The 27,560-nt window shown below is 51.5% G+C and overlaps 1 protein-coding gene and 1 long non-coding RNA gene across 8 annotated transcripts in view; one reads left to right on the top strand and one right to left on the bottom strand.

The window, feature by feature from the left end:
• RNF220 (ring finger protein 220) overlaps positions 1-27,560 on the top strand; it is a 266,770-nt gene that overhangs the window by 219,240 nt on the left and 19,970 nt on the right. For all 7 annotated transcript variants that reach the window (XM_043875848.1, XM_043875843.1, XM_043875846.1 and 4 more), the window contains exons 3-5: positions 10,405-10,537; positions 19,890-19,935; positions 23,479-23,580. In XM_043875848.1, coding sequence (XP_043731783.1) covers positions 10,405-10,537; positions 19,890-19,935; positions 23,479-23,580 — 281 coding nt within the window. The remainder of the gene's footprint in view (positions 1-10,404; positions 10,538-19,889; positions 19,936-23,478; positions 23,581-27,560) is intronic.
• LOC122676530 lies at positions 1,218-27,549 on the bottom strand. The gene is made up of 2 exons (XR_006335598.1): positions 27,253-27,549; positions 1,218-2,269 (listed from the first exon to the last, which is right to left on the bottom strand). It is a non-coding gene; the product is annotated as an uncharacterized LOC122676530 (long non-coding RNA).

The raw sequence follows: 27,560 nt of genomic DNA, 5'->3' as shown, positions 1-27,560 counted from the left end.
GAGCTGAGAAAGCAGGTAACACTGGCCTCCTTGGCGGTTCAGGATTTACTGCCCACAGCTGCGGAGGTTCCCACTTCATTTTTATAAGCCCGTAGTCAGAGCCAGCAGGGGGTAAAGCACACTTGGATTTACTTTGCTTTACACAGTCCAGTCCTAACATTTTGGCTCCATGGCAAGGAAGATGCTGGAGGGGAGTAGTGTGTGGACATGCCAGGGAGTGTCCAGGTGGACTCAGGCTACACTTGCACATACGCCTGTGCTCACATGCATTTATCTATATGGCAACAAATACCCACACTTGTCTGAGCACCTGGGTGTGCCAGTGCTCAACGCGTGCATGTGTGTGTCCAGACATTTGAAAGGATATTTGTGCATGTCCATATGTGGATGTTTTCCTGAACTGGGCCCTTTTCTGCAGTTTATAATAAAGCCTAATCCCAGGGAACTCTGGGAGGCCCACCTGCCCCACCCACCACAGGCCTGGCCCAGCACAGGGCACTGTCTGGAAGTGATTAGCTAAGGGAGGAGGGGAAGTTAGCTAAGAGGAGAGGCTGCAGTTGTGTCTAGGGCAGCCAAGTTCAGTGGTATGAAATAGCTGTGACCCCTGAAGCCCCGACAGCCTCTAAACAGGCTGGCTGGTGCACCTGGCTGGAGCAAAGGCTCATGAGGTCAAGGGTTTAGGGTCCATGCCCAAGACTTAGTGAGCTTGACAGTGTCTTGGCCCAGAGTCCTTGGCTCCAGCTACAGCCCAAGTGTGAGCCTCAACTACCCACAGACTGACCTCCACCTGGATATCTTGCAGATGTTGGCTACTGGCCCCCCAAGAGCCATGCCTCCTCCATTGCTATAGACAGTAAATAGTATCCATCACAATAGGGGTCAGGGCATCAGCGAGGCTCCAGTTTCACAAGAACCTGTGGAGCTAGCAGGAGGCCATATGGAGTGGGCAATACCAATGTGGGTTTCTGCCAGCAGAGTAGAGGGAAGGGAAGATGGCAAACGCATGTGGGCATGAACATATCAACCCTGTGGATCCTGAGTTTATATGTCACCTGTATGCAACCTGGTGCTGTGAGGGAGTCTTCCCTATGGCAGGAAGAGGAGCAAGTGAAGATCATATACAGTAGATAGATGATCAGACCAGGGGCAAGGTAGAGGCAAGGAACCAGATAAAACGTCCACAACATCTCCCAGCTAACATCCACGTCTTCTGGGGGTTTAGCAAGGTCAACAATCATTTATTCATTCATTCAAGGAATATGTATTTGTTTCTACTTACACTACTAATATCCTCTTACTTTGGGTCATGCCCCCTGCAAGATACTGAAAGTTCAAAGTGTCACTCAGTTGTGTCTGACTCTTTGCAACCCCATGGACTGTAGTCCTCCAGGTTCCACTGTCCATGGGATTCTCCAGGCAAGAATACTGAAGTGGGTTGCCATTCCCTTTTCCAGGGGATCTTCTGGGACTATAGCAATAAACAAGTTATTCCCTGCCCACAAGAAATTTACAGTCTAAAGAGAGTGACAGACACATGATAAGCAACTGTAACACGGTGTGACCAGAGGTAGCACAGGAAACTATGGGAACACAGAGGAGGCACCTGGTGCAGTCTGGAGGAGTCAGGAAAGAAAGAATTCAGAGTCTTAAAGGATGAGCAAGAGTTAGCCAGTCCGTGCAAACAGTCCCTGCCATACCCTTTTTGGTTGCATGGCAAGCCCAAAGCAGAGACAAATAGGGCTCTTTGCTTCCATGTGATTCTGGAACTGCTAAAAAATATCACCAGACCACCAGCCACCTGCCCTGGGGTCTGGGCAGAAGGGTGCAGAGCGGTTTTCAGGGCATCCCTGGGCACTGGCAGATAAGGATGGGCCATAGCTAAATACACGTCTCTCCTCTGCCCGCCCCACCCCCACCCCCTCGACCAGGGATGCCTATTAATCCTGACAAATGATGACTTACGAACATGTAATGCAAACTGATTCATCATACATTCAAATCCGCCGCCCCGCCCCAGCGGGAGGCCCCAGCCAGACAAGTGTATTACACGGATAATGTATTTGACGTATTAATAAAACCAGCCGCATTGCTCTGGCGCGGGGACTGGGGAATGCCAATATACGATGACAGATCACATATTGATGAAATCCAGATGTTTGGAATCATAGTCTTGGGGCCTTGTTCATATTGACTGAAGGTAAAAAATGCCGTCTGTCAGCAGGTTAACTCTTCCTGTCCCACGCTCAGGAGAGGCACCAATCACGGTTTTCTGGAGAGAAGAGAAGGAGGAGGCAGATGAGTGAGAGGGGAGAGTGGTGGCTTGTCTGGATGAGGTGGGGTAGATGGTTGTACTGTGGACTCGGGTGGAAGGGACACTTTGCATGCCTTGTGTTCTTAACCTCTCAGCAGCATGCAACCCTATGGACAATGCTCCCCGCTCCTTGAAACCCTCCCCTTCTTGCCTTGGATGACATCACTGTGTTTTCATCCTCCTCTTGGCTGTTCTTAGTCTTCAGTGATTAAAACTTCCTCCACCTGTTGGAGTTCCTCAGCATTCTGTTCCAGCCTCTTCTTCCTGTGCCCTCTCGCCCTAGGTGATCTCACCTACTCTTAAAACTTTTGTGGAGTATTTACCATGTGCAAGACATTGTTCAGGGCACAGAGGATGCAGTGCTGGTGAATTTCAGTCCTTATCTACATATCAGCATTTCCAGTTCTATCCTTCTAGCTCTGGCTCACATATACTGCCTACTGAGCATTTTCATGGGGTATGTCTTAACTGTTCCTCAAACTAAGTTCATCCAAAACAGAGCTCATCATTTTCTTCCTTATCAAGCCTGCTGCCCTTCCTCGTGTTCCACAAGTCAGTAAATGGTCTGCCACCTAGCAGGTGTTCAAGTCAGACAGCTTGGAGCCATCCTTGACTCCTCTCTGTCCTTGAACCCCCATGTCCAGTCCACCTGCTTCTGTTCATCTCATTGTCATCCACAGCATCTCGCTAGAACAGGTCACCAACATGTCTCACCTCAGTTAGTGAGATAACCCCCTAGATGACCTTCCTGCCCTTGCTCTTATCCCCTTAGACCTTTCTCTGATTTGCAGTTAGAATGATCTTTTTAAGATGAAAGTCTGAGATATCACTCCCCTACTTAAAACTCTTCAGTGACTTCTCACTGTATGTTAAAAAATAATAATAAGCCAAAATCCTTAATACAGTGGAAAGTCCTCTAGGATCTGGCCTATCATCAGCTCTCAGTACTCTTCCCCTCGCTCTCTGCTCCAGCCACATTGAACCTTTTTCAGTTCTTCACTTAGGCTTTATCCCTCTACCTTCAAACATGCTGTTTTCTATGTACTATAGAACACTACTCCTCCACTATCATTGCTTGAACTGGTTCCCACTCACCCTTCAAGGCTTTGCTTAAAAATCACTTGTTTTACCTCCCAGGCAAGATAGTCTACTCCCATAGTTCCATGTACTTCCCTTGTTCTAAGACCATGCTGGGGATATTTGTTGAATGTCTCTATCCACAATTAGTGCCTAACCTCCTTGAGGGCAGAGAGTGTATGTTCATTATTGCATGGCATCCATACTGTAGCAGACACATCTTGGTATTCAGTTGACATTTGTCAGTGTTTACTGAATCATTACCTAGGTCATAGGCTAGGTAGGTAGGTAGCCAGGTATTGTGCAGTGGTTAAGAGCACTGGCTTTGAAGTCAGACAGATCTAGATTTAAATCTCTGCTCTGAACCTTCCAGCTCTGTCATTTCATTGTTCTAAGCTCCATTTTCCTCATCAATATAATACAAATAGATTATACCTACCTCACAGGATTGTTGTAAAGATTAAATGAAATAAAATAGATGCAGCATTAACCTGTAGCCTAACATATAGTAACCCTCCATAAACAGTTATTATTATTAGTGGGCAGATAATGGATAAAGGATGAATGGTCATATTGACAAACAAACAAGTAAATAGAATGTGGGTATGGATGGATATGAAGAAAAGTAGCTCCATAGAAGCTGAAAGGCCCAAGGTGCCTACTGAGTGGTACACAATCTTGATCACAGCAGGGAAGAAGGCTGAATATAGAGCAAGGCCAATCTGGTGTCAGGATGCGGTAGACACAGACACAAACAGCAAAACTGTGCCAGGGTCTTACTAGAGATAATGGTGACTCATCTCTTGCATACAGCCCTGATTTAACTAGAACCTCACAAAGGTGCTGAGTAAATTATTATCATCCTTGTTTCAAGAAGAATCTCAAACTCAGAAGTGTTATGTGATTTGCCCAAGGTCTCACAGCTAGTGGCAATCCTGCTCAAAGACTCTTGGTCATTGGGAAGTGGAAGCTCTTCTACTGGGACTGCAAGAGGGGAAGGGCAGGTCACACATGTGTGTATATACAAACACATGTGTATACACACACGTACTCTTTTTATTATTTATTTATTTGGCTGTGTCACGTCTTAGTTGTGGCACACACCAATCCTTCGCGGCAGCGTGTGGGTTCTGTAGTTGTGGCTGGCAGGCTTCATTGCCCCAAGGTATGTGAGATCTTAGTTCCCCCACAAGGGATTGAACCCACATCCCCTGCATTGGAAGGCAGGTTCCTAACCACGGGACTACCGGGGAAGCCCCACATAGGTACTTCAGAAAGTTCCAGCCTCTCTTGCCACATATCATTAGAGTTAGTCTCCCCCTCATTTTAACCCTCCCCATTCTTAAATCAGACACCAGGCAGTCAAACTCTGCCTTTTGTGGTCTGTGGAGAAAAGATGATGAGGTTGGGGTTTGCTCCTTAAACAAGCAGAGAGGAAAGATTGGAGCCCACAGCCAACAGAACTGGGACAAAACCAAATGGACCAAGCTGGAGAGGCAATCGCAGGGTGGGGAGTTGCAGGGTGGAACGTGAGTTAGTGATTGGGGAAGGGTGGGCTTTCTCTTTGAATGAGACCCTCATCCTCTAGGGCCCAGTTCTGCACCAGGCCTCACCATGGATGATGGGAAAGATGGCAGAGAAGTAGCAGCCCAGCCCCTGAGCTGCCTGCTCCCAGTGGCCAGCAGTTCCCAACAGAGGGGGGCAGCAGAGGGCTGATCTGGGACCCCAGGTACCTGAGGCCTTGATCCAGGCCTTGATCCAAGGCTTGAGGCCTGGACTGGTCCCGGCCTGGCCCAGGTCAGGGAAAAGCTACTTGTCTGGCGGCCTGCTCCTCAGCAGGTCTGTCCCCACTCACAACCGCAGGCGGTCACTTTCTGGTGGAGCCTGGCTGTTTTCTGGTGGGGAGGTACCCCGGTAAGGGGAAGGGACCCTCTGGAGGTCCCACCCCTAGGGAGCCTCCAGGCAGAGCCCGTCTTAGCCCTGACTCTCTGCTCCCTGCGCCTGCGATGCCCTGTGTGAGGCTGTGGGTAGGGCCAGGCCCCTCTGCGGCCCTTCCTCCTCTTGCTGGGGGGATACCTGTGGCAGGCGGAGAAGCGGAGGTGGCAGGCACGGCGGCGGCGGCGGCGGCTGCGGGGTGGCGGGAGGGAGGTGCGGTAATGAATGTGGACGGGAGGCGGAATGAGCGATCCATCTTTGCATGGGAGGGGAGGGGGCCCGCGCGCCTCCCCCTCGACACACTCACACACTCAATCAGGCGCTGTCAGACCTCCGGCCGCCTGGCATTTTGGTGAAGAATCTCTCAGCTAAAAATTGTTGTCAGTCCCATTTCCTCGTTATCAGTGCGAGGGCTGAGGCAGCGCCCGGGGATTAGCAGAAGCGGCGAGCGCCCGCACCGCCATCCACTGCCGATAACACCCGGCCTCCCGCCTCACCTCCCCCATTCATCATCTTTAGCACTGACAGCCCGTCCCAGTCCCTGTCCCCAGCCCCTCATGCTGCCCACATCTCCCCACGATGCTGCTCAGCCTGGCTCCTGACCTCCCTAGGGAGCTAGACTTCCTGAAGACCGAAGGGGACTCAACCTAGGCGCGTCTGACCTGGACCCACCTGTGGCGGAGAGCTTTGGTGGGTTCAGGGGTAGGGGGCCACGGGCTGGAGTGAAGAATGCTCAAGGAGAAGATGCTTTCTGACAGCCTGCCCCTGCTGGGCTGGTCTGCCTACCTGCGATGCTGGCAGCGGTGTTGAAGAAGGGATTCCTGCATCAGACGGGCAGCTGGACTAAGGATTTCTGGAGGCCTCTCCAGTCTGAGAGGGACTTCCCAGATTCTGGGAATTGTGGAAGGAGAGTCCGAGGATGCCTCGGAAGAGTAAGGGGTTGAAGAGTGCCTTCCCACCCCCAAAGGACCACAGCCCCCTCCTCTGGGCCATCCCCAGCGGTTTTATGGCCCGTTTTATGGCCACTGTAATGGCCCAGGTCAAAAGCTTCAGGGAGCTGTATTCTGGGAATTATGCAAACGAGGAGCAGGCCCAGGGCCAGAGTATGGATTTTGTCATTAAACCTGGGCAGGCCATGTCGTTAGTGCAGTAAAACCCACGTCATGACCACAGGTCTCAATATAAAATTATAGGGAACACAGCGGGGGAGGGGAAGCAGGGGGCCCACGGCCATGCTGACACCTGCCATGCTGACACCCCCTGAGAACATGGAGATGGGATGCAGGCCATAGGCTGCGGGGTCCCCGGGCTGATCCCTGTGACTGCTTGCTCTTCCTGAAGTTGGAAGCCAGGAAGAGGACCCATTGTCCCAACAGGGAAACTGAGGCCAAGCTCGGAAAAGTAGAAGATCCCTGTGGCAGGAAAGCAGACGAACTGAGCACAGGTATATGGGAGTGCTGATGCCTGCTCCCAGGTGGACAGGGACGAACTGGGGCTCTGGCAGTCCTAAGACCCATACATGGTCCCCAGGCGGAGGGGGCTGAAACCCTGATATTTCCACCTCAACTCTGACCTCGTGCCCTAGATCCTAACCTTTCTCTATTCTTGTCTCTCACCATTTCCCCCTTCTGTCCCAGCCCCTACCTCAATGCTCGATTTCAACAGCCTTGTCAATTGTCCCTTAGTCATCCTCCATGCCCACCAGCAAGCATTACCACCCTCCTCTGGCCCCTTCCTGCTCCCCCCATCACCACCACCACAAGCACCCATTCCTGCCTCCCTCAGCCCTGACTAAGGCTGCACTGACTGCAGTCACTGACTTTCTTTTCCAGTTTTCTCGCTGGTTTGTGAACTTCTTAAGGCCAAGACTGTGTTTTCTTTATCTCTGAGCCCATTTCTCCTAGAATAATACATGACATAGAATAATTGTTTGATAAATATTTGATGAATGAATAAGTAAATGAAGCAATGAGATCACAAGTGAAGTACAGGGGTCCCTGCCCAGTTCTGAGCCTCAGTTTCCCCATCTGTAAAATAAAGATAGTGGCTTGCCGAATTTCTAGGGTCTCACTCACCTCTGAGATTCTCTGGCTGAATGAAGATTATTATAGAATGAGTCTAGAATCCTCACCTCTTCACTCCTAGACTAGGGCCACATCTGCTTCTTTTACTCAGAGCTGTCTTTCAGCTATCCCCTGAACATCTGGGGCACAGCTACCAGGGCATATGATCAGTAGACCCCTTCCCCTCCTCAGAGACCTAGCCACACTGACTATAGCCACCCTTACCTGACCCTGCCACACACAAAGCCTCTAGAGCAGACATCCCAGTTCTGCAAAGGTCATCTGGCTTCTGGGACAATCAGCTCTTCATTTCTACCTCTCCTCCTTCCCTTCATCTTCTCCACTATTTTGTTTCATCACTGAGAATCTAATCTATGCCAGGTCTTTTTTCAATTGTCTACAGATTAAAAGATGACTAAGAAATGGTCCCGCCCACAAGAAGCTCACAACTTAATCATTCATTCATTCATTCATTCCTTTGCTCCCATTCTCTGCCTGGAATTCTTCTAAGGCACATCTTAAATTTTGTTTCTTTGGTTAAGCCTTCTCTTTTTCCACTCCTCAAAACACATACCTGGGATGAATCACTCCCTCCTCTGAGTTCTCAGTTGATCTAGTCTGGGCATCCAGGAGAGCTATTATATTGTGTCAAAGGGAGATAGGTTCTTGTGTTCAGCCTGAATGGGGAACTCCCTCAGACATAGGGTTGCTAGAACTAGCAAATAAAAATATAAGACATTCAGGTAAATCTGAATTCCAGAAAAACAATGAATAACTTTTAACATAAGTATATCCTGTGCAATAGTTGAGACATAATTATACTAAAGTCAAAGTGAAAGTCGCTCTATCGTGTCCAACTCCTTGTGACCCCATGGACTATATAGTCCATGGAGTTCTCCAGGCCAGAAACTGGACTGGGTAGCCTTTCCCTTCTCCAAGGGATCTTCCCAACCCAGGGATCAAACCCAGGTCTCCTGCATCGCAGGTGGATTCTTTACCAGCTAAACCACAAGGGAAGCCCAAGAATACTGGAGTGGGTAGCCTATCCCTTTTCCATCAGATCTTCCCAACCCAGGAATCGAACCAGGGTCTCCTGCATTGCAGGTGGATTCTTTACCAACTGAGCTATCAGGGAAGCTACAAGATGCCCAGTTGAATTTCACATAAACAATTAATATTATTTTTAGTATAAGTTTCCCCCTTTGCCATGGAGAACTTACACTAAAAATAATGTTTATGTGAAATTCAACTGGGCATTTTGTATTTAATCTAGCAACCCTACCCAGTCAACCATCTTAGTCATCACCGGCGTGGGCTTTATCTCTCTAAAAGCTGATTTTGACCCTCTCCAAGCACCAGAAGAAAGAAAAAGCAGGGAGAAAGGTCTGACCTTAAGCTAAAAAAATATTCCTTCCTACAATCAGAGTTTACATGGATAGTCAGGGATGTTTCTAGATGAATAGAGCTCCTCAACCCCGTGTCTATAAGCAAAGCCTAGGGGATCATTGGCTGGGGAGAGTGGCAAGGGTGGGAGTTTAGGAATCCCAAGAAGTGCACTAGGCAAACTTCAGGCCCCTTCCTAGCAGAGTGTGCTCTGGTTACCATCAGGGACAGAGTTTAGGCTCCCAGGAGGCCCCCAAGTCAGCATAGCCAGTGCTAGACCCACGTATGCTTGTGTATTGGGGGTACACAATTTGAAAGGCATTTTGGAGGGGAAGAGCTCAGAATCTGTTAGACTCACAGCAGCCAGTGAGGTTATCCGGGTGAGGAATGAGACCTGAACTGGGAGAATGTAAATTCCAGGAATACTGAAGTAGAATGGACAGGACTTGGTGGTTAAATGAATGTGGGAGGGGGCATAAAGCAAGGAAGGGGCTGAGGGCAAAGTGATGGTTGCTGGCTTAGGTGACCAAGTGAGTGCAAGCGTCTTTCACTGAGAAGAGCACTGGGTCTTTGTTGTCACACATGGTCTTTCTCTTGTGGGAAGCAGGGGCTACTCTCTTGTTGTGCACAGGCTTCTCACTGCGGTGGCTTCTCTTGTTGCAGAGCTGGGCTCTAGAGCACATGGGCTCAGTAGTTGTGGTACACGGACTTGGTTGCTCCCCAGCATGTGGGATCTTTCCAGATCAGGGATCAAACCTGTGTCCCCTGCATTGGCAGGTGGATTCTTAACCACTAGACTGCCAACGAAGTCCAAGTACTCGATTCTAGATGGTTGAGTTTGAGATTCTTATAGGACATTCAGGCATTGATGTCCATTAAGTGTTTGGCTATAGGGGTCTGGAGAAATGGGAGGGATCTGGGGCAGAGAAACGGATGTCGGCAGGGCACAGGTTGGGAGTGAGAGCCAATAAGAATACACAAGATGGTCCCACAGGCAGAGAGAGGAGAGGAGAGGCCATGGAAAGGAGCATGGGGAAAACTGAGGGGCTGGGAGAGAATGCTACCCTGGCAGTCACCCTGGTCCTTTTCGGTCTTTCTCATTCGACTGAGTACCTCAGGGCAGGGACTAGATCTGGTTACATTCTGTGTCCCCACTGCTGTGCACTAGGCCTGGTTCAGCACAGACATCAGACAATGTTTGTTGAATGACTGCAGGAAAACGATCCCTTTTCTCCCTCTTTTCTTTCTTCTCCCGCTTTGGAAAGTGTGAAAGCTGAGAGGAAAGGAGTGACAGAGGGGGCGTTGGATATTCTGGCTGATGCTGTGATTAAACCAAGACCTGCTTCACTAACGTGTGAAATGAAGTGATCAAGGTTTGATTGCACAGAGCATTGATTGCGTCCTGACAGATTTCCGAGAGGGGCAGCTGGCTGAGGAGGTGCTGTGCACGGCCACAGCCTCTGGAGCTGCAAAGTGGAATAATGTTCATGGGCTCTGAGACCCTCAGGCTCACCCTTCCTCCGGGCCAAGAAGCCCTAGGAGGCAGCAGAGGCTTGGGTTGGAGGACTGGGACATGGCGTTTCTCTCCACATATAGCCCAGCTTATATGTCTGTCTCTTCTTCTTCCCTCACCAGGTAAGAAAAAGGCAGCAGCACTGTTTGACAGCCAGGCCCCTATTTGCCCCATCTGTCAGGTCCTGCTGAGGCCCAGCGAGCTACAGGAGCATATGGAGCAAGAACTAGAGCAGCTGGCCCAGCTGCCCGCCAGGTAAGCCACCTGCCAGAGGCCTCCTCTCAGGGTTCTGGCTACCAGGTCCCAGCCTCTCACAGGCGGCAAGACCCTGCTGCCATTCTCCACCTGGCTTTCAATCCTCAAGCTCCTCCAGCTGAATGGTGCTGCCTTTCTCTGCTCGCTCTGTTTCTGGAGATGTGAGGAGAGTGAGCCCCAAGTCTCAAAAAGGCACAAGAGGACCTGGAAAGGGGAGGAGCCTCAGAGCAGGGTAATAGAAGCAGGGACTGGGACTGGCAGCTCCCTGAGAAGTGCAGCCTGGGGGTGCCATCCACCTTCCCTACGAATCTCAAGGTGTGAAAGGTGACAACCTTGAGAACATGCTCAGGCATGTCCCCCTTGCTCCACCCCCTCCTCCTTGTCCCTGCCTGAAGGACCCGGTGGAGCCTCCTCACAGAAAGGCCAAGGTTGTCAAAGGGAGCAGAGGAACAAATTGCCCCAAAGCTTAGGGGTTTAAAGGAACCGCTTCATGATGCTCATGGACTCTGTGGGGGGTCAGGAATTCAGACAGAACACAGAGGGGGTGGCTTGTGTCTGCTTCACCCTGTCTGGGGCCCCAGCTAGGAAGGCTTGGTGGCTGGGAGCTGGGATCACCTGGCTCCTTCATTCACACGTCTGGTGGTTGATGTTGGCCGTCAGCAGGGACCTCAGCTGGGGCTGTAACCAAAGCACCTACACATGGCTGCTCCTTGGGTCCTGTGAGCATGATAGCTCACAGTGTGGCAGCTGAAAGCACGAAAGCAAAATGTTCCAGCCAATGAGATCGAAGCTAGATCACCTTTTATTAACCTAACCTCAGAAATCACTTAACATCACTTCTGCTCTACTCTCCTGGCAGTGTTAACCTACCCAGATTTTAGAGGCAGGGACATGTACCCCACCTTTTGATGGAGAAGGGGCAAGCTCCTCTTACAGAAGAGCATGTGGGCTCTAGCCATTCTGGGAAATACGGTCAGCCACTGGGAACAGCCTGCCCCACGATTCCCAGTCCCCAAACCTGGGTCAGTTCAAGTCAGCAGACTTGACTGAGCCTCCTTCCTCTACCTTCTTACCTAACCCCCCATGTAGGGTGCAGGGACCCAAAGGTGAACCAGAAATCGTCCCATGTAAGTTGGTGTAGCCACTTTGGAGAGCAGTATGGAAATTCCTCAGAAAACTAAATATAGGATTACCATATGATCCAGCAATGCCACTCTTGGGCATATACCCAGACAAAACTATAATTCAAAAAGATACATGCACCCCTGTGTTCATAGCATCACTATTCACAACAGGCAAACCATGGAAACAACCTACATGTCCATCGACAGATGAATAAAGAAGAGGTGGTACATATACACAATGGAATGCTACTGAGTCATAAAAAGGAACAAAATAATGCCATTTGCAGCAATACAGAGGCAACCAGAGATTATCCTACTAAGTGAAGTAAGTTAGAAAGAGAAAGATAAATACCATATGATGTCCCCTATATGTGGAATCTACAATATGGAACAAATGAACTTATCCACAAAACAGAAACAGACTCACAGACATAGAGAACAGACTTGTGGTTGCCAAGGAGGAGGGAGGGAAAGGGATGGACTAGGGATTTGGGGTTGGTAGATGCAAACTACTTCTTTCATTTAGAATGGATAAACAACAAGGTCCTACTGTATCACACAGGGAACTATAGTCAATCTCCTGGGGTAAATCAGAATGGAAAAGAAAACTTAAAAAAAAGTATATATATATATACATATATAACTGAGTCACTGTGCTGTACAGTAGACTATATTGTGTACAATGTGTATTGGCTGCTGCTGCTAAGTCACTTCAGTCATGTCCGACTCTATGCGTCCCCACAGACGGCAGCCCACTAGGCTCCCCCGTCCCTGGGATTCTCCAGGCAAGAACACTGGAGTGGGTTGCCATTTCCTTCTCCAGTGCATGAAAGTGGAAAGTGAAAGTGAAGTCGCTCAGTCATGTCCGACTCTGTGCGACCCCATGGACTGCAGCCTACCAGGCTCCTCCGTCCATGGGATTTTCCAGGCAAGAGTACTGGAGTGGGGTGCCATTTCCTTCTTCAGTGTGTATTGGCACAACATTGCAAATCAACTATACTTCAATTAAAAAAAAGAAAGAAATGGTCCCACCCTCAGGAGCTCATAATAGGAGTAAGGAGAGCCAGGCATTAGCAACCTTGAGGGACAGAGACTGCTCTATGGGACGAACAGGAGCTGTGGGAGAAACAAGAAGGTACTGAACCCAGCACAGAGCAGAGAAGGCCTCCTGAGGGAGGTGAGGCCTGGGCTGAATTTTGAAGGCCAAAACACTACTTATCTATTGCTGTTACAAATTCTCCCCAAACATCATGGCTTAAAAATAGCAAACACTTAGTACTGCACAGTTTCTGGAGCCAGGATGTCTGAAGGTTCGACTGGGGCTGCAGGACCCCTTCCCAGGATGGTTCACTCGCAAGCTGTTGGCAGGAGGCCTCAGTTCCTCAACATGCAGGTCTCTCTATAGGGTTACTAGAGTTTCCCTAAGACATGGCAGTTGACTTCCCACAGAGGAAGTGATACAAGAGAAAGGCTAGAGAGGAAGCCACAATGCCTTTTACGATCTAGTCTGGGAAGTCATACACTATGGCTTCTAATATATTTTATTCTACTCACTAGAAGCAGGTCAGCAAGTACAGCCCACACTCCACAGAGGAGAATTAAACACTATAAGCTGTACCTCTTGAAGGGAAGTAAAGTGAAAGTTCTCAGTCATGTCTGACTCTTTGTGATCCCACAGACTATACAGTCCATGGGATTCTCCAGGCCACAATACTGGAGTGGGTAGCATTCCATTCTCCAGGGGATCTTCCCAACCCAGGGATCGAACCCAGGTGTCCTTCGTTGCTAGCAGATTTTTACCAGCTGAGCCACTAAGGAAGCTTTGAAGGGAAGAGTACCAAAGAATTTGTGGGCATACTGAAAACTACCACCGGAGACTGTACTAATGATGATAATAATAGTCTTGTTGAATGCTGTGTGCCAAGAACTTTATACTAATTTATTCAATCTTCACAACAACCACGTGTGTGTGTGTGCTAAGTTGCTTCAGTCCTGTCCCACTTTTTGCGACCCCATGGACTGTAGTCCACCAGGCTCCTCTGTCCATGGAATTTTCCCAGGCAGAAGTACTGGAGCAGATTGCCATTTCCTACTCCAGGGGATCTTCCGGACCCAGGGATCAAACCTGCATCTCTTGCGTCTCCTGCATTGGCAGGCAGATTCTTTACTGCACCACCTGGGAAGGGCTACCACTGGGGTAGGTAATAATTATTAACTCCATTTTAGACAAGGAAACTGAGATACAGGCAGGTTAAGTGACTTCTCTAAGGTTGCACAGCCTGTAAAGTGGTAAAGATAAGGGTCAAAACCAAGCAATCTGACTCGAGAGCCCATACGTTTAACCACTCCCCCTCCCCTCAGCAACACACACCCAGGACTAGCCTAGAACAGGGAGGGGAAGCAACATCCTTCTGCAGTTGAGTTCCATACCTTGGCTGTGCAGGAGTGCTTCTGGGTGGAGGACTTCTCAACAGAAACTGAGGCCAGAGGCAGAGATGGAGGGACACCCCCCACCCCCCGCCCCGGTCTCCCGCAAGGTCTGGAGAGTGGGGGCCCAAGCTCTCTTTCTGCCTCCTCACTGGGGGCCACACCACAGCCTAGCCCCTGACGCCCCATCCACGCACTGCCCAGCGCATCCACTTCTGCCCACATCAGTGTTCCACCCCCACCCGTGACCCTCCGGCAATCCCTCCTGCCCCACACAGCCTCTCAGAGGGTCCCCTACGTTCACACCTTTTGGCCCCGGTCCGTTTCTCCGCTCCGCGCCCCCAGCCTCACGGGAGCCCCACCCCTCACCGTTAGGTCACGCGTCCCCCACGTCTGTGCCCCTCGCGTCCAGGCCCAGCCCAGCACCCCCTAATCCCCGGTACGTTTCCCCCCTCCTCAACCCGGTGTCTGACAGCCGGACAGCGGGATCTGCACAGCAAGTGAAATTCCCGTCGGATCGATAAAGCCGAAGCGCTGGCGGCGACGGGTCGATGGTTTTATCTGTCTCGGCCCCGCCGCGCCCGGCGCGCTGACAGTCCGACCGGCCGGCAAAGGCGTTCAAGGGCAGCCGCGCCCGCCGCCCCCTCCCCTCTCCTATTCGCGCCCTCCTCCCTGCGGCCGCTGCGCCCACCGGACTGCAGGCTGGACCTCCCCGCCGCCGCCCTCGTGATTTATCTGGATTTTTAATTGGAAAAAATTTGCGAATTAATTGATTTCAGGAACTTGCCAATTAACATTGTAATTGGGTGCGTGATAAATTCCCAAGGAGCGTGTCAGCTCCCTCCGGGCTGAGGGCCGTGGCGCCCGGGTGGGCGGGGAGGGCCCCCAGCCTTGGCTGCCCTTGCCCCGCCCCTGCCCGCTCTCCGGGAGGCCGGAGGGGAGGAGAGGAGGTTGGAAGGGCTCAGAGAGCCCCTCTCTCCTCTTCCCCACCTCAGTTCCGACCTGAGAGGGGCCTTTGACCAGGTTATTTCACAGACGGGGAAACCGAGTCCTGCAGGAGGGCAGAGCCTGTGTGCGCATCGCTGAGTGTTCTGGGCAGAACCCAGGTGAGGGCGTCCCCAGCCACTGTGGCCTCCCCAGCTGTCCAGTCCTCCCCTCTGTCCCCTTCTCGGCTCCTGTCCTTTCTTTCCCCTCCCCCCCTCCCCCTCCCTTTGCCTCCTTTGCCCCCAGCCCCCACCCCCTTCCCTCAGCCTGGCCAGCTCCTGAGTCTGTGGATGCTGCTGCCAGGGTGCCCTTCCCTCCATCGCCCTCCCGCAGGGTCGGTCGCAGAGGTCCCTCTGGGTGGGCCTGGTTTGCGCTCTCTGCCCCCTTCTGCCCAACAGCACAGAGCATGCCCCCCACAGAGCATGCCGCTGTTTTAGACACACCTAAGGGCTCACACTGGTTGGGCTTCCCTGTGGCTCAGCTGGTAGAGAATCCGCCCGCAATGCGGGAGACCTGGGTTCGATCCCTGGGTTGGGAAGATCCCCTGGAGAAGGTAATGGCTACCCAGTCCAGTATTCTGGCCTGGAGAATTCCATGGACTGTATAGTCCATGGGGTCACAAACAGTCGGACACAACTGAGTGTCCCAAACTAGGGCTGGCCGGTTTTCACAGACACCAATACAAATGTATGTAGACAACATACAGGCACAACCGCCCACCCCACTCCAACACATATACATGTGCTCACTCCTACCCCCTCAAAGAACCACTTCCCACAGATGCTCATCCCCACAGGCACACAGGCAGACAGACCCAGGAAGAAGAGTCAGAACTTCTGCTGGCAAAGAACTCACACTTCTCAAAACACTTTTACATTCGAAATCAGAGGCTGTGCTCCCACACACTCCCTCACCTCATCCTCTCTCTTTACCCCCTCAGTCCTGCACAGGCATTCCAGCTGACCCCAGGACTCAGCTAGCTGGACCAAGAAGAGCAAAGTTAGACTGGGGACAGATAGTGGAGAGCCTTCAGTGCCGGAGGGTCACCTTAGCGTGGGGGAATTAGAACATCTGTGAGCTGGAGAAGCTCAATCAGAGAGCTGAGCTGTAGGAGAATCACTCTGGAGGTGGCATGGAGCAGAATTTGGGGGTAGAAGCAAGGGAGCAAGTGAGGAAGTTAGGCAGGGGCCAGGGGCCAGATGATGAGGCTCACCTAGGACAATGGCAGTGGCAGTGGGAACAGAGAAGAAAGAGAATGGTGAGAGACTGGTGGGGGACAAAGCAAGAGAAGTTAGCTGATTACTTGTGCGGCACTTACTGACTTGGCTTTCTGACTTGACTCACAGGAATGGTATCGATGGTAGAGAAGCAGGTATCTGAGGGAAGGAGGAGACTGCAGACAGAGCTCTGGGCGCCCTGAGCTTTCTCTGGGATGGTGACAGTGTGGGGAGTGGATGTGGACAGACAGACGGGCAGGAACATAGATGGAAGCTGGAGGCTCACAGGCAGGTTGGACAGTGGTCCCCAAACTTCTCTGTGGCCCTCAGACAGGAGTTTCTACCCAGAAATGGGAAAGAACCTGGGACTCTTTCAGAGATCACACAGAGCTGAAACTGAGAATTGGCTTGGAGGGCCCTGAGCTCAGAGACCTTTTTCTGGAGGCTTCCTCAGCCACTCTGAGATCTGGTCTAGTCAGTGTTTTAAAGGGGCTGGAAGGAGCCAGAGGGAGGCTGGGTGACTCTAGAGGAGAGGCGGGGTGTGGAGATGGCAGTTGCCCCCACCCCCACTTAAGCCTTATTTAAGGCTGGCCTCGGTGTTTGGTTGGGTAATGAACTAGATAAACAATTCCCCAAATAGATTAAAACGAAGTGTAACTTACAAAGGCGGCTGGTGATGATGGTTTATTCCCGGGCAGCACACCATTTCTTTATTTCCAAGGATAATTCAGTGTAAATCACCTTAATTAAAAGTGTCAGCCCAGCCCATGAATATTGTACTTAGGAACGCGTTTCCTGGGTCCCAGTTATAATTTAAAACCCATGGATCACTAGGCAGCGAGTGACTGAGAAGGGAGGAAATCGTTGGGGGCGGGCTGTGGAAACTGGGAGGGACGAAGGCAGAGCCGAGTGGATGGGCTGGGCGGGAGCCTGGCTGCCAGCAGCTCGGGGCTCAGAGCTCTCTTCTCCAAGGTGGGCCCCTCGCCAGACTCCTCTCTCTGGGGAAAGCAAGCACACTTGGAGGTGATCAGGTTGTTGGAGGAAAGGCAGGGCGGGCGGGGGGCAGGGGGAGGGTGGTGGTGCTTGCTCGGGGAGAGCGAAGGAGTCTGACCAGTCCAACTGGAGGGAAGGTGAAGAGGACCGCAGGAAAAGATCCAGAGGACTGGCCAAGGGAGAGAGGCTGGACATCCTGGCCCTGAATGTCTTCATTTCTGTTCACCAGCAGAGTAAATGAAAGCTCAGAGTCAGCAGGGCCCTCCCCAAAGTGGAGAGAGTAAAAGAACTCAGAGCTCAGCCCTCCATCCTGAGTGTCTTTACGAGGCAGTGGGGCCAACTGAAAAGCAGCACTCTGGACCTTGTTAGATAGGAACGCAAATCCCAAACCCTGCCTGGGCTGTGTGAGCAGTGAGGTGTCACCCAGCCCGCCAGTCGACTCTGTAAAGGTATTGTGAAGATCAAAGAGCTGACACCCCTGAAGTTCCTAGCCCATGCCTGTCACATGTGGTGGGTACACAATAATTGTTCAGTCTTTCCTCTTCCATTTCACCCTGACCCTGCTCAGAAAATACTCAGACCTCAGTCCAGGGTTCTGATGGGAACAGTGTCATATGATAGATGCCTCATTTCTCTAACTGTAGGTCCAGGAATGGGGCCAGTAACAGGGCAACAACAGCACTTGTTGATGGAGTGAAGGAAAGATAAAAGTAACAGACTCACATCTAGTTGTTCCTTAACGGCAGCTCCGTTTCCTCTCTGTATCCCTTGTGCCCTGATCAGGAGCAGGAACATGGGGACCATTTATGAACAAAATGCCACTGAATGGAACCCAGTCTGGTGGTCCTTTCCTGTGATGCCCCCACTGTGTGATCAGACAGGGAGACAGCTGTTGTTTTTTTGTTGTTGTTTTTAATATTTTGGCCACATAATGTGCCATGCAGGATCTTAGTTCCCTGACCAGAAATCAAACCCACACCGCCCCACCCCACCCCGAGCTGTTTTTACACTCAGATCTTAGTCTCAGCCTGCTGCCAAGGCTACTGGCCCCTTCACTGTGATATACATGTCTGCTTCTGTGGGTGTGTCCATGTATGGCTACATATGTGGGTGCCTGAGTGTTGGGCATGTGTAGGCACACGTGGGTGTCTGTACCTGTGCATGCTTGTGTGAAGGTGGGCCCATGAGCAGCTCTTCATCCGGGCCTGGGTGACAGTTGTGAATGTCTTTAAGGACACGGCCCTGGGAACATGACTCTGCCTGCGCCTCTGAGCGCATGTCTGAACCTCGGTGTGACCACACCTTGACAGAATTATAGAGACAATGGATCTGTGCGTATCCACCTTTACACCAGGGTTTCTCAGCCTCAGCACTATTAACATTTGGGCTGGGTAGTTTCTTGTTGTGAGGGGCTATCCAGTACCCTCTAGGGTGGTTAATCCCCTACACCCACTACATACCAGTAGAAAACTACCCCCTCCCAGTTGTGACAATCAAAAATGTCTCCAAATGTTGCCAGCTGTCCTCTGGGGGGCAAAATGGCCCTGGATGGAGAACTTCTACTTTATCCAGATCTGCCTATGCCTATGCTCCCATATTAGGTGTGTTTATGCCTTTCCCTGTGGGTGTTCCCTGTGTACACACGGCCTGCGTGTGCCCTGGGTACCTGCCCTGGGTGTGTGTCTTGTGCTGTATGGATCTCTTGGGTGTGCTCTACCTATACTGCTTGTATATGCGTGGGAATCCTATGGGAAGGGGCTGTTTCTGCCTCCTGCCGTGTTTCAGCCGGCGCCTGTGTGTGCGTGTGTTTGTGTGCATGTGATAGCACGTGCATGAATGTGTGAGCACAGATGTGGTAAGCACAGAGGGGGGGCAGTAAGGCGGGAGGGACAGGAACAGGGATATTAATGTTTCTGAAGTGGATCTGATTTGATACGTCTTGTTCCATTGTCAGCATCTGTTTAGCGGGGATTTGTAATACTTTGTGGCTCTGGATCACTCATGCTTAGCGCTGGGATGTGGCCTTGCATACCAATTTTGTTATTAAACACAGTCCTCGCCTCCCCCACAGCCCATCCATCACCTCCCCCACCCCAGCCCCTGCCTGCTCTGAGCCACCCACCATATTTCAGGGCCCAGCTCCCGCCCGCCTGCCGCGCCCGATGCCGGAGGGCCTGGGGCTGACAAATTGAATCAGGAGGAGATCATTCCTGGCCTAACGCAGTTTGCAGCATGTTGGAGGGAGAACTGACAAGAGCCATGTCAGTTCCATCACCCCACTCCCATAGGAGCTAAGTGCAGGCTGGGGACAGGGGATGGAGGGGAGGGGGTAGGACAGGCGGAATCCTCAGGGCTGATAGGATGGGGCAGGTGAAGCCCCTTCCCTCAGATCCACAAGAGAGCCTGCCATGCCTCGTGTCTGTACCCCCGCCCAGGAGCCAACTCTGGCCCCTGGCCCCCAGTGGAGGCTGAGCTGGCTAGGTGGGGCTTGGCTGAGCTAAGCCGGGCAACACTGGCTGTCTTCTCCCCCTGAGGTCTTCCTGCTGTTCTCTTGCATGCCCTGGGCAGCAAGTGGAATGGTCACCCTGTTCTCTTCTTTCTTGGCAGCAAGAATTCCCTTCTGAAGGATGCCATGGCTCCAGGCACCCCCAAGGTAGGTGGACAATTGTGTGTTTTTTCCTACCCATCCTAACGTAGGCCCACCCAGAACTGGTTCCTGAGAAAAAGCTCTTCTTGGATCCCCAGCTGTCTTCAGGGTTTGATCGTCAGCCTGGGGTCTCAGGCTGCCCTGTGCACTCAAGCACATGCGTGCAGTCTGAGTGGGAGCTGGAGTATGCTCATTTGACTCCCTCCTCTTCCAGTCAGGATGGGGTCAAAGCCAAGAATGAACCAGGAGAGTGGGGGACCCAGACACTGTTAAGTCTGGAGAGACTCAAAAGGAGGAAGGTGAGCTGCAGCAGGTAAAGAAAAATACAGACATGCAGGTCAAGACAGCTGGTGCGGGGCCTTAGAAAGCCAGACCATGGGATGAGTGCATGTGCTTTGTCCTGAGGGCAGCAGGGAGCCAGAGAGGATGTGGGGCTCATTTGAGACCATCTGACTCTCTGAACAGACACTATGAAAGGGAAGCTTGAAAGCATCAGATGGAGAAAGGAAGAGTGAAGGACAGTGGCTCAAAAGAGGGGCCAGAGGCCTCAGCAGGATGGCGTGACTCGAACCAAGAACTCTCATAGGTGGCCACAGAGGTAGACGGTACTGCGTCCCCAAGGGGGATGACGTTTTGAAGGAGTGGGGACCTGGGGAGGAAGACACAACCCTTATTCACTGAGTGTCCTCTTTCCCCGACCCCTCAGTAAGGTGGCATCCTGTCTTAACAAATTCTCACAATGACTTGTAAAGGCAGGAATCCACAGCCCTTTCTATAGGGAGTGAGGAATGAGTGCTGAATGGATGAAACTTACTTTCTGGCTGTGCCACAGGGCTTGTAGGATCTCAGTTCCCCAACCAGGGGCTGAACCTGCACCTTTGGCAGTGAAAGTGCAGAGTCCAAACCACTGGTCCACCAGGGAATTCCTCAGAATGGATGAAATCAGTCAGTGAGTATGTGTGGAGAGATTAAAGCAGAAGCCAAGAAGAGAGTCTGGGACTCCTGTGGGAGCTGGGTCAAGAGAAGGCCCCAGAGCCAGGGAAGGAGCAGAAGAGGAACAGTGATGAGTGAGGAGGGGCACAGGAGACCATGATGTCCTGGGGTCCTAAGGGAAAAAAATTCCAAATTATCTGGGGTAGTCAGATGTCAAACAGGAGGGCTGGAGAAGGAGGCTGTCGTGTTTAGATGTCTTATAGGCACAGGTGACCTCTGAGAGGGCAGTTTTGGGAAAAGGAGCCAGAGTGACAATATTATTTCCAGGGGGTTGGCCCATCTCCCTGCAGGCCTGTCTAAAGGAGTGGACTCTGCACCTTCATGCACTCAACACAGCAAGGTGGACCGGGGGGGGGTGCGGGGGGCAGGGACCTAGCCCAGCCCCGGATAGATGCAGGCCCTGGCCAAGGAAGCAAAGCCCTCCCAGCCCTAAAGGGAAAAGATGAGGGGGGGAGAAGTCACACTGGCTAAGCCTGGCCCAGCCTGCAGTCTTCAATGGCTGTGGTTAAGGGAGACAGGTCACTAGGTCAGGCACAACCACTGACCTGACACCTAAGCGCAGCTAGCAGGGCTGGGGACTTGACCCCAGTAAGGCCTGTGTTCAGAGCACAAACACAGACACAGACCACATCCATACTTGGCTCCCCACATACACAGATGCACACCCACTCACCTACCCCCAGCCCATCAGAATATTTACACAGGAAATCTTAAACATGTGCGGATTCCTGCAACCACCGACGTCTGGATTATTGATAATCAGATTCGGAGGCAATGGCCATCACTTACTCACTTCTAGATATAGGCTCACGCCCCCAGAGCTGAGGGTTTCAGGGTCTGTCTTCTGCCTTGACCCGGGCTTTAGGGAAGCAGGTCATGGGTGGAAAAGGCATGAGGTATAAGGTTCAAGCAAGAGATTGAGAGGACAGGGAGAAGGAGGGAGGGAGGAGGAGGAGAGGGCGAGGGGGCCTCAGACAAGATTGATGGCCTCGTTGCCATTAAGAAAAAAATTAGCCGGTGGCGGCTATCATATTAAAGGGTGAAGAAGCCGTGAATTATTTTCTTAAAGATCTTATCGCTTACAATGATAATTTTACCTTCCAAAAGGCCACTTTTAATGAGGCGAAGAGCCAGGCAAAAAGTCATGATTTAATGCCGGGATTTTTTTTTTCAAAACACATTTTACTGCTTTTTGGTCCATGTTTAAAAAGCGCCAGTGACCTTTTTTTATTCCGCTTGCCCCAGGTGTAATTCTGAGGCCTCTCAGGGCTTCTAACCTAGAGAGAATGAGCGAGAGAGAGCGCGCAAGCAAACGAGCTCAAGCTTTCTCCTGATGGAGGGGCAGGGGCCCCACGATGTCGTCCCTCCTCAGCATCCTCCTTGGGACCGGAGGAGGAGGAGGAGGAGGACATTGCCTGAAAGCCCACCTCTTCTCTGAGCTGGGGGCTGAGGCACCCACTAGGCCTCCCACTGGGCCGGGGTGGGTGAGAAAGGGGCTCCGAATTGCAGGGAATCCCACCCCAGGCCCTGCCCGGCCTCCTCCCTGATCCAACTCCTGGGCTGAGGCCGAGTCAGGGAGCCCTGCCAGACCGGCAGCTGCCCCCTCCCCTCCCAGGGCCCTCAGGCGTAAGGATGTGCAGCGTGGCCACAGCATGCGGGTCACATCCTAAGGCTCAGTCGGAGATGAAGGATAAATGGCTGCTCCATCTTTCCCAGATTGCTTTCTCTGCGCTGTCACTGGCGATTTGGCATGGTTTTCTAGGCTGGGGAGGCCTCCGAGGGAATTGTATGCTTCCGGCTCAGGGCTGTGCAGGATGGAGAAGGTGGGGGGGTGCGGGAAGTATGGATTGCTTTCAGGCCTCCAGGCCCCCCGTTTGCAGCTGAACAGGCCTTGGCACGAGCCAGCAAGAGCAGGCTGAACGTGCCATGTGGTATTTAGAATTGTGGACCTCGCGCACAGTTTAAAGCAGACAGTTTATTAATCTAAACTGCGGGCGTATGTAGAAAAGGCCGTGCGGGATTGACACAGGGGGGATTAGTTTTGCTGCGGTTTTTGCTGGGGTCGCCGCCACAGCGCAGGGAGAAGTAGAGCCGGCGCACATCCCTAGCTGCACGGAGGAGACTCATACATGCTATTTAATTTACTGTCTGCACAGCGGGGCTGCCACCAGCCTGTATTAGGGGCAAGCAGAGTGGGAGGGATGCGGCTAGACCCCAACCCTTCAGGGTCCCAGAGTCTCTGTTCCCTACGCGAGAACAAAGCCTATACAGCCTCAGCCTCCTGGGAGGCCTGCCCCACGGGGACAGAGATTAGTTGGGGTGGAGCTACTGGACCCTCTCCAGGGGCCTCCACCCATCCCAGGGATCAGTCCATCCTCTCCCACAACCAGACTCCGGGGCCTGACCACATGCCTTTAGAATCTCAAGTGTAGCCTCCACCCCTCTGCCCTCCTTTTCTCTGCCTCTCTCCTAAAAGCTCCATAGGACCGGACACCCTAGGGGATGGACTGTAGGTCTCACTCAGCCTGAGGCCATGTGTCCTTTTTCTTCTTTCAGTCCCTCTTGCTGTCTGCTTCCATCAAGAGGGAAGGAGAGTCTCCAACGGCATCACCACACTCATCAGCCACCGACGACCTGCACCACTCAGACAGATACCAGGTGAGCAGGGGCGGGCTGGGCACTTGGATGAGTCCTTTGGAGTTAACCCGCAGTTAACTCCTCCTCTCCCTGGAAGACGGGCCGGGGGGGGGGGGGGGGGCGGGTGGTGAAGGACTGAACTGTGGCTCCCCCTGTGTCTAGTGACCCTAAGTGAACCAGAAGGCACATGGAACGTGCCTTACATAGACGGACTTTAGGGAGAGATGCCAAGGTCATCTGGGCCTGGGTGGGCTCTTCTGAAGCATCCCAGCCATCTGCCCTCTAGGGTTCAGTGTCATCAAGGACCCAGGGATGTGGCCCAGCATCACCTAAAGACTTCACACTTCAAAACCAGAATCCCCTGAGCAAAGAGCCATCAATTCTGCCAGACCATAGCGGGGGTGGAACACTGCCTGTGAGCACCTTGGGCAAACAGGATAGGAATAACCATACAATCCTCAAGCAGCAAAGAAGGAGGGGACTTAAGGGGAACATCCCAGCTTATCCAGACCTTCTTTGTGGAGGAAAGGAGAAAGGGCTTCCCGAGAAGCTTGTGTCTGAGAAGAGACAGAGCCCCACCTGCAGAAGCCCCAGTCAGAGGGTATAACACAGGGTCTGCTCCAAGGAACATGTGCCTAAATGGCAGTGGGGCTTCTCAGGGAGCCGTGATGTGAAAAGGGAAACGCAGCCCTGACTAATGCAGACAGACAAGGCGGCAGGGACCTGTCATCTGGGGCAGGGAACCAGGGTCACTGCTGGCACTCAGGAAGCCTTTCCTGGCATTTGAGGTCTTCTCTCTGGGTGCCTCTTCCTCCCCACTGACACAGCCTGGCATCAGGGTGCAGAGCTTGACGAGTGAAATACCGCGTGCAGACTGTACACCAGCTTCCCCTGGCACCTCCTCTGCTCAATGCTTCTGTATGCTACTCAAAGTACAGAGCCCAGTGTTTCAGCTCTGGGGAGAGATCCCTACCCTTGTGAGCCCTAGTTTGAGAAAGGCAGTCAATCCTCACCTAGACAATCCTGCTTCGAGATGGAGCAATGACCCAACTTGAAGGAATTCTGGGATAGGGAGATAAGGCTCCATCCCAGAGAATTCTACTCCCAGAGTCCTGCCTTTGGAGGCTCTTCTCTCTACTTCAGTCACAGCATCAGCCCCACTATTTGCTGAGCCAGGGAGAGTAACCATCAGGCACAGACATGGCATGCTAGGCACAGGCTAGGTGTGCTAAGGAATGGCACCAAGGCCTCCGTGATTTAGATTCAACCTGTATTTCCAGCTTCCATTCCTAATACTGCCTTCTGTGAATCCTGTGGTCTCTGCTCGCCAGATTAATGCTAACCACTCCTTGGCTGTGCCATTCCTTTCTTGCCTCTGTGTTTTTACACATGCTGTTTTTAATGGGATTATTTTACCCAAACCCAACAAATTTGTATTTATTCTTCAACAAACTGCCCCAATCTCCTCTGCTCTAGGAAGCCTTTCTGGGTTAGCATTCTCTTCTCATGACCCCTGCATGTCCCTGTCATTGCTCTGATCATCCTATACTGTGATCACCCATTTAATGTTTCCTTTATCCACAATTATGTAACAAGCCATCCCCAAACTTAGTGGCTTAAGACAATTTTGATTTCTCATGATTCTGTCGGTTGACTAGACCTTTCCTCATTCATGAAGCTCATTCAGCTGGAGGACTAGCTGGGCTGGAAAGTCCAAAATGGTCTCACCACATGTCTGGGAGATCAGAGATCTTGATTTTCTTTCATGTGGTCTGTCATCCTCCAGTAGGTTAGACTGACTGCCTTACTTGGCAGTCTCAGGGCAGTGTCATGCCAAGAGGGCGAAGGCCAAAGCTGCAAGGCCTCTTGAGGCCTAGACTCTGGAACTCACCCATCACTTGGCAGAGCAAGTCACTGGGATAATACATAATCAAGGGATGAGGAAATGCAGCTCATGATAGGAGGAACTGTGAAGAATTGTGAACATACTTTATCTATCATGATGAGACTCACTCTTTCATTAGATTGGGGGAGGGGGCTCTCTAAGGCAAAAACATCTTATCGTTCTTTACGCCCTGACTTTACTCAATCATTTATCTAGTACTCATGCTCAGCCCAGTGTCCTTGCCTTCAAGGGGTTGCGGATAGATAATTTCTAAGTGCTTTAAATGCTATGATGAGAGTGTAAATAAGTTTCTAGGACAGCACAGTGGAAAAAGAAAAATCAGAGTAAGATTCACAGAGGAGGTAATGACTGAACAGAACAGGAGTTTACTTTGGTGAACGAGAAAGAAAGGATATTCCCGACCAAGGCAACACAGAGGTGTAACACAGAATGATGTATCTGGGGACCCACCAGCAGCTCAGTTTTGTTAGAATGTAAAACACAAGGGGAACTGGTAGAAGGTGAAGCTCGAATTCCCTGATCTATACACAATGCCTGGCATGTAGTAGTTGCTCAATTATGTTGTTTAAAAAAATCATCAAACTTGGCTTTGAAATCAGAGGGTACTGGTTTCTGTTTTGGATTCCCATTTACTTAGCCCCTGCTGGGTTACCTAACCCTTTAATCATTACCTCACTTTACCCTCATAGCAACTGTGCAAACTAGGATTCGTTGCCCCAATTTATTGCTAAGGAAACGGGCCTAGAGAGAAGTGACTTTTCTAAGCACACATATATGTGAAGAACCAAGTCAGGTTGAGTCTGTCTGGCCCTGAATCCTAGATTGCTTCCCAGCCCTCCAGTTGGGCTCAGAACTTCCCTCATAAACATCCTCCTCTCCTTCCCACGGATTTCTTCTGCATGCCAGACCCTGTGCTGTGTGACTGCATGGAGATGAGCTCCCAGGGAGAAGGGACAGGTCCAAATAATCAAAACATCCAAATTCAAAGGGAAGCCAAGGGACTGTGAAAACTAAAAGAAGCAACTAACCCAACATTGGGGGAAATGTGAAGTCTTCCCACCCAGAGTCCTGTAGGATGAACAATAGTTAACCAGGCAGGGAATGAGGGTGCATGGAGAATAATCTAGCCCAGAATGCAGAGTATGGAGTGCTCAAAGAGCTACAGGTAGCTCTGCAAAGCTGAGTGTCAGGAAGGCAAAAGAAGAGAGCAGGAATGGTGGAAGAGGAGTCTGGAGAAGCAGGCAGAGCAGATCAGAGATGACCTGTATGCAGATCATCTCAGTGGAGAACCACTTAAAGATTTAAAGGGGAAGAAGGAAAGAGGGTCAACTTTGCACGATAGGAAGATCACACTGCATGTAGTGTGAAAGATGGGGTACAGAGAAAAAAGCTGGAGATCAGAAGGCCAGATGGGAGACAGCTGCAAATTTAGAGAGCTCAGTAAGATTATGAACTACAGCAGTAAATCCAAGATAGGTATAGCGACTGAAGAAACACACAGGGAGGTCTTGCCTATGCCAAGCGCTGTGCCAGAGTTCTGGGTTCACTCATGACTCACACAAGGTCCTGTCCCTGGAGTGGTCTGATAAAAATCTGTACAAGCCATACCGAGGGTAGAGATTGAAGTAGAGAAGAAATTATATTTTTCAAACAGATCTAGAAGGATAAGTAGGAGATACACAGAGGTGGAGATGAGAAGGTTTAAAAGACCTTGAAAGGTAGACTCTGAGATGAGAGCAGAATTGAGCGCGAGAAACTGAAGGAGGGTGGGATCAAGGACGACTCACTTTTAAGTTTCTGGTGTGGGCACACCAGAGTGGATGGTGGTATCCCGTTAGGAACTGAGAGTCCTGGAGGAAAGCACTTGTTTGAGGGATGCTGGGTTCCAGCTCGTGGGTGTGCGTTACCAGTGGCAGCTCCAGGGGTTGTCCAGAAAACAGCTGAAATGTTTGGAATCCTCTAGTGTCCAGATTGCTGAAATGCTAGGGACTGGGAGCTGGACTGTTGGGACTTGCGGTGGCATGGCCCGCGGCGATCAGGAAGTCCTACGCCACCTCCCCAGGAAAGGGGTTGCGACGCGGGAGGCGGGAGCCGG

This window comes from Cervus elaphus, chromosome 20 (genome assembly GCF_910594005.1).
Source record: "Cervus elaphus chromosome 20, mCerEla1.1, whole genome shotgun sequence".
NCBI lineage: Eukaryota > Metazoa > Chordata > Mammalia > Artiodactyla > Cervidae > Cervus > Cervus elaphus.
The sequence above is the reverse complement of the archived record's forward strand: the minus strand, read 5'-3'. Positions and strand labels throughout refer to the sequence as shown.